This window comes from Thalassophryne amazonica, chromosome 17, assembly GCF_902500255.1.
Source record: "Thalassophryne amazonica chromosome 17, fThaAma1.1, whole genome shotgun sequence".
In the NCBI taxonomy this organism is placed as follows: Eukaryota; Metazoa; Chordata; class Actinopteri; order Batrachoidiformes; family Batrachoididae; genus Thalassophryne; species Thalassophryne amazonica.
The window spans coordinates 54,999,911-55,011,799 of record NC_047119.1 but is presented as its reverse complement, the minus strand read 5'-3'; the positions used below and the strand labels follow the sequence as shown (position 1 = coordinate 55,011,799).

At 42.9% G+C, this 11,889-nt stretch overlaps 1 protein-coding gene across 1 annotated transcript in view; it reads left to right on the top strand.

Moving 5' to 3' along the window:
• The first annotated feature begins 5,382 nt into the window (after window positions 1–5,382).
• Window positions 5,383–11,889, top strand: part of LOC117529108 (A-kinase anchor protein 2) — a 187,401-nt gene continuing 180,894 nt past the window's right edge. Inside the window, 1 exon segment of the mRNA XM_034191808.1 lies at window positions 5,383–5,679. Coding sequence (XP_034047699.1) covers window positions 5,629–5,679 — 51 coding nt within the window. The 5' untranslated portion in view covers window positions 5,383–5,628.

The window sequence follows — 11,889 nt, the reverse complement described above, 5'->3', positions numbered from 1 at the left end:
AGTGTAGGTATGAGCTGTAGGAGACAGCGAGATAGAAAAGGAACATGAGGTATGTAGGACATAAGTGGAGGGATGGAGGAACGAAAGACAAGCAAGTGGAAGAATAGATGTAAACCAGGTGAATCCACAGGAAAACAAGTAAATAATGAAGTGTATCGGATGGGGGGATGCAAACCCTGCACATAAGGAATGGGTTTTTCCAATAACACTGAAGTCATTTCATGATGTTTGAGTGACTTCATGGTGACATCACCTGTAGCACATACAGAACAAGAGCAATCAGAGATTTCTGACGTCTGCCAGTCCGGATCCGGATCACATCCAAAATTCAGTGGAGTCTTCCATGCCCTAATATCTATCTGTGATGAAATTTACATCCAAATCCGTGCAGTAGTTTTGATGTAATCCTGCTAACAGACAGACACACACACAGACAAACAAATAAACACCAATGACTTTATTCTGTCCTTCACTGAAAAAATGAAACTTTGGATCAACTTTAAAAAAAATTGATGCAATTTATTACAGCCATTTTTTTTTTTTTTTTAGTTTTTCACCATGTATATTTATGATTTGGTAAAACGTTTCCAGCAGATTTAAACTGGAAACCACAGTTTTCCATTCGACCAATGTAAATAAGTACTTTGAGTGAAGCGCACTGATGTTTCACTTTTTTCAGTGTTGGCAGACATAAAAATAATTAGACAGATCATATAAGCTTTGGATCTTCTCCGTGGCACCGCTGGTTCTGGAGATATCCTGGAAAATATGCCTACAGACTGTTTTGGATTATCTTGACCTTCACCTTTGACCAAAGGTTAATCATCTGCTCATCCGTTTCAGGGATATTTTCTACACATACACACACACACACACACACACACACACACACACACACACACACACACACACACACACACACACCACAGACGAGTGATTGCAATACTCTTTGCAACCGGTGTTGTGCTGGATAATACCTGTCAGGGCTCTTAAAGAGAAGAAAAAAACCAAGCAGGGAGCTCATTGGATAATTAGCTGGCCTGCCAACAAGTAGACCTGGGTTCAAATCCTACTCATGCTGCCTCTCTGTGTCCTTGAACCAGACGCTTAATCTACCTTGTCCCAGTCCAACCAGGTGTAAATGGGTAACCTGCATCAGGCTGGCGTCCCATTCAGGGGATTCGTATACTATCATCTGCTACACACTACGGAATCCAGATGAGTACCAGCAAAACAGGTCCCAGGTCCTACATAGGACTGAGTTCCACTCTCAAAGAGGAAATATCTCAAACAAGGATGGCAGAGTCCTGATTTCTGTCCCCGGTGTGGAGAGTTAGATACCTGTGATGTCAGGTTTACATTGTGAACATCATAAAGCAGGAAAGGTACATTTTCTTCATAGTGTAAATATACAAGATTGCTATGTTTTTCCTTCATGATTCATAAGTTTGTTCATTTGTTCTTGATTTGGGGTGGTTGGCGGGTTCCTTGGATCCAGAGTGGACCAAGATTTAATGATGGGTTATCGCCTGGCTAATGCTCCGCCTTTCCAATGAATTTCATGAAGATAAGTTAAAACAATTAGGCTTTTATAAGATCCCCCATTTCCTTCATGAAGAAAGTAGAAAGTGACTGAACCAGGAATTGGGGGTGCGGAATTCACTTCTCCCTCATTGCGTGCATTAAAAGGATGAAGCTGTTCCACAGCATAAGAGCAGGTTTTCCATACGGCATTCCTGAATCTGGCATACAGGCACGCATAGCCCATCATCTGATTTGTCCTTGTTACTGTGGCAAGCGGAAGAAGTTGAGATTTTTCAGTTTTGACAGCGTATACTGTCATGGTGTGTGGCTGCTGCTCTCACAACCAGAAGTAGAGGATATTTCCATCACTGTAATAAATGGAACATCTGGATTATCGTGTCCCACATACCGCCAGCACATGAATGCAGTGTCAAAAGTACTTTTGTGGGATCTTGTGTGTCATATTTGGAGAGTGTGGAACTACTTGAATTAACGATCGATCATGTTCATAATTTTTTATCTCTATTTCTAACCACCAGAGGCATCTCAGAAGAGACTAATGACAGAAACTGTTAAAATAAGAATTAAATTAAATATGTTAAAGGGGAAGAAGAAATAATTTCAAGATGAAGCCCAAAACCATTTTAACGTAAAAAAAAAAAGGGACATGAGTGTGACTTGGTTACACTGGTTACGAGTGCGTCAGCACAGTTTGGGCATGAAGGTGAGTAGTTTAAGGCCCTTTTCCCTGTGTTGAATTTGATTTTTTACCCCCTTTGGATGTTCAGTTTTAGACATTTTCATGGACTGAATTATTTTCTTTATCCTCCCTTTTCTTTCATCCTGCCTTTGTGCTTCTCTTTGTGTCACAATGAAAGGCTGTGGGATTGACGTTTGAACAGAATGACTAGAAATAGAATCTGAAGAGTCAGCTGGACGGTTTGTGTGTGGGCGACATCACACCCTTGTCTTTTGAAATTGTTTATTTATTGTTTAGTTTGTGAGGATAAATGAATGAATGAATCATCTTTCATTTTCACACTATTATTGCCTGTTTTTGTTTGACCATTAGTTTAGAACTACAGCCCTTTTCAGACATCCACTTAATTTACTTTGTGTTATTTTACCACCAATAAAGGTCCATACAGCTGTTTAATCGGATCAAATGAAACTTTGGGGTCAATGACAAATTTAAGACTACAATCTGCTGTCCAGCCTCAGTGGTTATTGCAATCACAATAATGGGTGAATTATGTTGCTTTTGTTCTCTGACCATGGTAATACTTGTTCCTGACAAAGTGCTGCTCTATTAGATTACTGGATGTCTTTGGGACCATGTGTTTTTAGAGGATCCTTCTGTATGGACAGGTACTTCCACTTGTGGCATCTCCAGGTTCCCAGGAAAGTCCCAGGCTGAGTGGCATTTGCTGCATCTCCCATTTTAGACAATGCAGGTTTGACTCTTGGTATCACCTCAGAGTCTTGAGTTCTAACTATTATACCACTCAATCACTGAGTCTGTTGGGGACACCAAGTGATCTTCCTCAAAGAGATGATCCTTCTCTCAAAGTGACAGATCAGATTTGCCTATTTCCCTTACCCACCTTGTTCCAGCAGGCAACAGGTTGTTCCTTTTGGGGATGTGGTGTGGACACCCGTACACCTTTTTCTAAGGATTTTCAAGGACTCCACCAGAACAATAACACCTTCCAAGGCCTTGGTGGGAACCCATTCCAGGATACCCTGCCTTTCTCAAAAAAAAAAAGAGAACTCTGTTCGAGCTCTCACCAGCTTGTCAGACTTCTGTCAGTCTTTTGTGGTGCTTCCAAAGTAGATGGTAACCCCAATGAATCTGGTCTGCATCAAAAATGCTGAGGATGTTTTTCTTTAGGGCCTTCACGCAGTGCGAAGTTTGGACGAAGTGCACATGACGCAGGAATCATGTGCAAACCATGTAATGTTGTCCCTGTCGCCAACACCTCGTACACCTGTTGCTACAACTATTTGCGCAAACAAGCACCTGAAAGACAGAGTGTGTGCTGTGTGAACCCATCTTACCCTCTCACGGCAGGTGCTGGCCAAATTCCAGGTGACACGCACAAACACCTAACACCACTCGCATGGCACTTAGAAAATGTGTGGCCAGTCGCACTCTTGGCATGACAACAGACTGCAGATGACCACTGTCTTACTACTGTGAAATTTGTCTAAGTTCCCCATGAGTGTGACTTTGCAAACACACACTGACACGTGGGTGTGTGCGCTCCACTCACAGGAGGCATGGCTTCCGACAGAAGCAGCTGTGATGATCTGTCATTCTGGACATTCCAGCTACACAACACCTACTGTGTTTGGACAGTCATGGACTAACAACTGTCCACTGTGAGGCACGTGTGTCTGATTGCTGTATTTATGTGGACATAAATAAAAATATATATCGCCATGGTGGCGACAAGCTGCAGCAAGCGAGTGTGCGCACGAAGCGGACACTGACAGCCCCCCAGGTTGAAACGGACCATCAGATCAGAACACACAGCGAGCAATCTGACCGTCACATTACCCACGTGAGCTCTGTTACACATGATGCAGTGTCTGTGCTGTGGCACGCCGTCCACAACACATGCATGTCGGGCAGAACACGCGCGGCCGACTGGACGCACCTGACCAGTAGACGTGGACATGATCAGAGCACACTGCTTCTCATTCATGTCATTTCATGACTGTATGTCTGTGACCATGGGTCAGAGGAACAGACGGATCATATTTGTATTGCTCGCTTGATAAATGCAGTGTTTTTATACGGTGTGGGATTTAAATTTTTTTTTGTAATACTTCTGTGTCCTTCCTGATATGAGGCAGGTTCCCGCAGCTTTCAAAGAACAGCTCTGTAGCTCTGTAGTCTCTCACTGGGAACCAGAGGTTTTGAAAGGTGCAAGTTTGCGTCCCGTGTGGTGTGTTTTTTTCTTTTTTAATTATTCCCCATAAGCGGTACCGGCTGGTTTTTATTTATTTTTTATTTATTCCACATAAGCGGCGTGATGTGCTGCACCTGGCACTGTTCCTGCTGGACGGACACCGGCGCATGCATGAACTCTCTCACCAGGTTTGTGCACGCCTGCCCGTCGGCGTGATGTTTCTTGCACTAATTTCAGACTGTTTCGCGCTGTTTCACCTTTTTCGTCCAAACACCGACCAAACTTTGCACGATGTGTGAAGGGGCCATTAATACTGTTGCCAGTGTGTTTGCTCACGGGGTGGGTAGGGTATAGACCCTACTTGTGTTTTGCACTTTGAGGTGACATGATTTTGGATTGAGACTTGTCTAAACCTTCTTACATTTGAGTTGTCATAGCAAACAACAAATCAAACTTCTACCGTTCAGACTCAAGATTTCTCTGGGCTACACTGCTCAGTCACTCTATAAAAGACAAGATTGCACCCTAAATGAGCAGGAGAGGTGAAGTTTGACGTCTCTACACTGTCATATCTGCACAGACTATAGTTACCAGCAGTTAGTTATAGCGTTAAATAAATGCATGTCTGAGACGGGCTGATGACAAATCACCTTCCTGCCAGATTTTTCCTTACTCCTGCACTTTATCTTGCTCCTCTTTCTCTCCCTAATTCCGTTTATCTACCTCTACCTTTCCTCACCCCCCCCACCCCCCCCGTCCGCCCATTCCACCCCTTTTTGCTGCTCCCTCTCTCTTTCTCTCCTCTCCCTCTGCTCCTCCTCCCAGCTGTTTAATCACACATGGCTTGTGCTGAAAAAAGAGAGGGAGGGAGGGTGCAAATGGGAGGAGAAAGAGAGTGCAAAAGAACGAGTGAGAGAGTAGGACAGAGAGAGAGAGAGAGAGAAATGCAGCAGTGGGCTGAGTATGAGGCACATGGCCAATGAGTAAGACCTTTAGGAGCTCCTTCTCCCACCGTCTCCTCTCTCGGGTCGAACTGCTGCTGAGGAAGGACCTCATCTGGATACTCCTCTCCCTGCTCTCTCACTCTTTTTTCCATCCCTCCTGTCTGTGTTTATCTGGCACTGAGGGTCTCCAGCTCTCAACCGTCCGGACTCTCACCCCTCTCCTCTCCCCTGCTTCCCCCCTCAGGATGTCGTGCGAGGAGGCTCAGCTCCACAAAGAGAGGCTGCAGGCCTTGGCGGTAAGTCTCTACTTTCTGCTTCCTATTTCTTTGACCTTTTGTCTGTTTAATTTGCTGATTCTTTCATTGCCTGTCTCACCTTTTGGTTCTTCAGTCTTTGCCGTGTTACCTCGCTGTCTGCACCTCTGTCCCTCTCTGGTCACAGGTCTGTACTTTCGTGTTCCGCTCACATCATTTCTAGAACACACAGGGTTTTGGAGCGTTGCCGTGTGTGCCTAAAGTTCAGCTTTGGTGACTTTCTGTGACGTAAACACTCCCCGTCAGTTTACTGGTGACCCCTGAAACATGGAGCAATGATACTTACGTCATTTAACTTCAAAGGTCAAAAGTCACCATATTCTTGCACCGATACCCAGGAGAAGAGCTCAACAAATTTTGTAATGGTTCCTGTATGTTGATTGGCTGTTTTTGTGGCGTCAGCAGACTACAGAAATTCCCGCCCACTTTCAGAATGAACTTTATTCACCTAATGTCTTTCACGAACAAACATGAGACAACAGCACCTGTGAAAAATATTTGCTGGTCGTGATGTGACACGATCCTTTAGATGACGAGGGACTATTTGGTCCCATTTGGAAATGTTAAAACAAGAGTTCATAGGGGAAATGTTTCCACTTGGGTTCTTCAGCGCGCCTACAAACTCACTTGGATGAAGTGTGTTGCTGCCTTAAAAGTTCAATCTAAACCAGAGCATCTTGAGGAGGTGATGGTCTTCAGGTTAAAGGAAACTCTTTCTTCATAGATGAAAGAATTTGACATTTGACATTGAACGTGACCTTGAGCACAACGTTAATGCAGGACCTCCTAGGAAATAGTCTTTGAATGCAACTTTGAATGAAATTGAACCATAATAATGTAGGAGCAGTTGTGATTTCTGTGAAATTAATGAAGTAGCTGGAGAATCTGACCTTTGACCCTGAGACCTTGCAGCTGCCGAGGGAAAATCAGTCCATAACTGAACAAGACTGACATTGATTTGATTTGATTTGAAGGTTTATTTTGAATATAACAAAAGAAAAAATAAAACAACAACACATAATGTGAAATTAAAATTAGTTCAAAAAAGAGTGAGAAGTCAAAACTTATCAAATCCCACCCCTTCTCCCTGTAGGATGATTTATATATCAACCCTGTTTCCTTAAAAATATTACTGTTAACAATCATGATGATAATAATAATAATAATAATAATAATAATACCAATAACAATAATAATAATAGTAACAATAATAACGATACAATGATATGTTTGTTTGTACATCACACATGGATTTAGGTCCTTATGCATTAACAGTTGCACAGACTGCATTTCAACACTGGGACTACTGGTGGTGCTGTAGTGTAAAGCTGCTGAAAATCTTGAAATGGAAGAACAACCTTCAAGAGGGGGTGGGCCAATGCATGAGCATGGGAACGCCCATTTCAATGAAATGTCTGATTTCATCACAAATAAAAAAAATAAATCACAAATAACTCGCCTGTTTGTGTCCATTTTTTGTCCTTTTCTCATTCATTAAATGTGTTCCTTCTCAGCTGATGTCTGTTGAATCCATCCTCAAAACGTTGAGCGGACATCAGACAGAGAAGTTGGTTGGTTGGTTGATGGTTGTTTTGTCTTGTCCTTGTTTGGAGGGTTTTTTGTTTGTTTGTTTGTTTTGTTTGGCTTTTTTTGTACGTGGGTCTCTTGTGTAATTGTACAGTAACAAAATTACAATCAGAGCCAGTTTTTAACAGTAAACTAAAATAGGGCTAGATTTTGCTGTCATTGAAATTTCCGTAGAATTGCCCTCTAAAGAATAGAGCAGGTTCCTGAGTGAGATCAGAGTTGTGTGGGGAATATGTAGTTCTGGGGCAGATTCCCAGTGACATTTCCTGCATTGTCTCAGTCCATTCAGCTGTAAATGGGGATGGACCTCTGCTAGGGAAGTAACCTGCACCAGACTGGTGTCTCATCCAGTTGTAGACTCTCACCAATGTCACGCTACAGATTACGGACATAAACACATGCCATCAATGGGCCTGAGGGCCGATATGGAACTTACTTCTTTTCTTAAGAATCTTCAAGCGCTTCCTCTTCTTTTGCCTTATTCATCAGTGCCCATACCTTTGTATCACCGTGGCAGCTTGTATCTGAGAAAATACCTGCTACGTGCACAACTAAAGATGCTGAAATGCAATTGAATCTGCACATCCACATCAAGTAAAAACCAGCTTTAAAACTGCTTCTGCATGTGCCATTGTAACTGTCAAGCCGCTTTTTAGTTAATTAATTAAATATAGAACTTATCATGACAGCTGCCGTGCGGCCGACTTCGTCCTGATTCTCCTCATATATATGTAAATTAAACTAAATTCAGCTCTTGCATTGATGACTCAGGCTGTGTATTCAGCAACATTTGCCGCCTCATCTGCTGCAAAGGTCCACAACCACATCGAAGTCCATCTTCTCGGTTTTCTTTTTTTTTTTAGTGTTGCTGAACGTCCCTCCACAACCTCAACTTCCAGCTTATGTCATCCTTTGAGAGATCTCTAAAGGTCAGATCTCCGATGTTGCCTGACCGATTGGTTTGAAGGGTCACTTTGACTCGCGTTGCTGCTACTCTGTGTTTGTCATGGGGGCTGGGGGGTGGTTGCAGGAGATCGAATGTCTTTGGAGTCCATATACCCAATGGTTTGAGTTGTGTCTGCTTTCTAAGGTCCAGGAGGACTTTGCAGCTGCGAGGTAGAAACAGTGGCTTTTCAGTACTCGCTGGTCTGTTTGTGACTCGAGCATCCGGCATCTGTTGGAGTGTTTGGCTCATTGCTGATAGGACTTCAGAGCAACAGCTTGACCAGGGTTCACTAGCTGGGACTAAATTTGGCGCCAGTGAAGAACCACAGCATACCAGGCGCACGCACACACACAAACACACACGCACACACGCACACACACAAGGAACAGCAGCAGATGGAGAAACTATTTTGGCCACGTTGAAACATGGCAGCCCTACCAGGCTGCTTGGACCTAAACCAGGTCTTCACTTACAGTAAGTAAAGACAGAGAGTGGAAATGTCGGAGTTGAAACGGCACTTTTGAGTCATTTCTGTTCAATCAAATATTTGATCGTGAGAATAAATCCTACTGAGTCCAGTTTGTTTCCAGATCTGATGTGACTGTGTGCACAGAGTCTAACGGTACAATCAGACGCCGTGTGGATTGAGCTCATTTGAGTCCTTTTGTCTCTACTAGACGTGCTTCTGTCTCGTCTCAGCTGTGCGTGTGTGTGTGTGCAGCACATCAAAGACCATAACGGCAATAATAGCTTTCGAGTTCTGCACCGGATAATTGCATGCAGGAAAACTACTATTACAGTAACGGTGCTAACAACTGAGGACAGTGTAAACCACAGCGTGATCCCAGCAACACACAGTCAGGGTCAACCAAGAAGCTGGACAAACGTCTAGTGTGTCTCTATGGACGCACTTCCATACAATCACACGGATCTGTCCGTGAGTCCTGTGCAGGATTCTGCTGTAGGATTTTGCTGATCAATATATTCTTGGTTGTTGAGAAACACAAAAACAGGTGTTTTTTGGATCACGTTTTTCTTAACCTTTGCACTTTGACCAAAGTACTCTGAAATCTGATCACTTCTAGATATCTGTCAAAGCAATATTCTCACCAATGTTGGTCAATCTGGGCTTCTTGGTTGTTTAGACACCCCCCCCCCCCCCACCTGCCAAAACAAGTGTTTTTTTAAATCATGCTTACCTTGACCTTGACCTTGACCGTCCAAAGTACTGCAAAATCTAAGATCTAATTACCTCACAATTTCTATCAAAGTAGTATTCCCACCAATGTTGGTCAATCTGGGCTTCTTGGTTGTTTAGACCCCCCCCCCCCCCCCACCTGCCAAAACAAGTGTTTTTTTTAATCATGCTTACCTTGACCTTGACCTTGACCGTCCAAAGTACTCCAAAATCTAAGATCTAATTACCTCACAATTTCTATCAAAGTAGCATTCCCACCAATGTTGGTCAATCTGGGCTTCTTGGTTGTTTAGATGCCCCCCCCCCCCCCCCCCCCCCCCCCAAAAAAGTGTTTTTTTTGTTTTATCATGTTTTCCTTGACCTTGACCTTCAACCTTCCAAAGTACTCCAAAATCTCAGCTCTAATTACCTCACGATTTCTATCAAAGTAGTATTCCCACCAACAAAAGTGTCCACTTGTTTCTGAGTTATCTTGTATACACACACACACACACACACACACACACACACAATCCAGTGAAAACAAAACCCTTCAAAAACAAAGCAACTTTGCCAGCGAACAGTGTGATTAAACCAACCAATCATAGTCGGCGCACTGCTGATGGTAATAAAAGGGTCTAAATCCACAAGTTGAGAAGCACCATCAGGATAAATTGGCCCTGGAAAAAGTAAGTGATTTTTCCCCAAATCAAATCATTCTGTCCTTGATTGGACCTCAGTCATTCCACCAGATTTCATCCACAAATAACACCTGCACATGTGATACCGCACACATGATTAGCCTGCATGCCAGCAAAGCGATGAAGCAGGGTATTGTAATTTTGTGTGTGTGTATGTGTGTGTGAACAAGATAACAAAGAAAAGGCTACATGGATTTTTACTCAATTTCTCAACTTCGAATATCTCAAGATGATTAAGTTTTGTAAAGAATCGGACAAAGATCAAAGTCAACAAAAACATGGTGTGAAAAACATTTTCTGCTATATCTCCAAAACCAGAAAGTTTATACTGATCTGCAAAATATTTGTGATTGATTGATATTAGTGGTGTCATGATAAAGTCACAAAAAGAAGCTGTGTTTGTTAAGCGTGTGCAGGGTTTGCATCGGCCCTCTGATGCCTTTTATTCGAAATATTTAAAATTTTCTGAGTAAAAATTTAACATGATGAGAATTATGTGAGTTAATTAATAATTAGTCCAAGGTCAGCATGCAGTGCTGAGTGTTGCAGAATAGGATTTCTATGTGTTTTTATTGACATAATATCTAAAGTGTGGAAAAAAATATAAAAATTCTTACAGAGTGCAATGAAATGTGTTCTGATCCAAGAGACAGAACCATGTGCTGTGTACCTATAATAGATTTATAGATTACCCAAATCCACCTGAACTGAATTTGCTGATTGTGAATGACTTTAGGTTGATAAATGCTGCAGTATGTCAGTTAGAATATTTGCGCATTTGTGCAAAAATCAGGTCCATTGTAACATCTGATTTAATCTTTGTGGTTTCTGTAAGATACAGATACAAATAAATGAATAACTATACGAGGTCTGTCCGTAAAGTATAGGTCCTTTTTATTTTTTTCAAAAACTATATGGATTTCATTCATATGTTTTTACGTCAGACATGCTTGAACCCTCGTGCGCATGCGTGAGTTTTTCCACGCCTGTCGGTGACGTCATTCGCCAGTGAGCACTCCTTGTGGGAGGAGTCGTCCAGCCCCTCGTCGGAATTCCTTTGTCTGAGAAGTTGCTGAGAGACTAGCGCTTTGTTTGATCAAAATTTTTTCTAAACCTGTGAGACACATCGAAGTGGACATGGTTCGAAAAATTAAGCTGGTTTTCAGTGAAAATTTTAACAGCTGATGAGAGATTTTGAGGTGATTCTGTCGCTTTAAGGACTTCCCACGGTGCGAGACGTCGTGCAGCGCTCTCAGGCGCCGTCATCAGCCTGTTTCAAGCTTAAAACCTCCACATTTCAGGCTCTATTGATCCAGGACGTCGTGAGAGAACAGAGACGTTTCAGAAGAAGTCGGTTTCAGCATTTTATCCGGATATTCCACTGTTAAAGGAGATTTTTTTAATGAAAGACGTGCGGGCGGATTGCAGCGTCGGCTCGCAGCCGCCGCGACGCTCCGTCACAGGAAAAACACCTCTGCTGGAAGCCTTAAGGACAAGTTGGAACATCTCCAGCTGATAAACAATTTCTCATATACTCACTCCACTGAAAGCCATCAAAAGCCAACTGGATTTTAACAAATGGTTATTAACACGGAGGTGTTTTTCCTGTGCCGCCGCGCCGTGTCGGCTGCGTCCCGACGCGCGGACCCGTCCGCACATCTTTCATTAAAAAGATCTCCTTTAACAGTGGAATATCCGGATAAAATGCTGAAACCGACTTCTTCTGAAACGTCTCTGTTCTCTCACGACGTCCTGGATCAATAGAGCCTGAAATGTGGAGG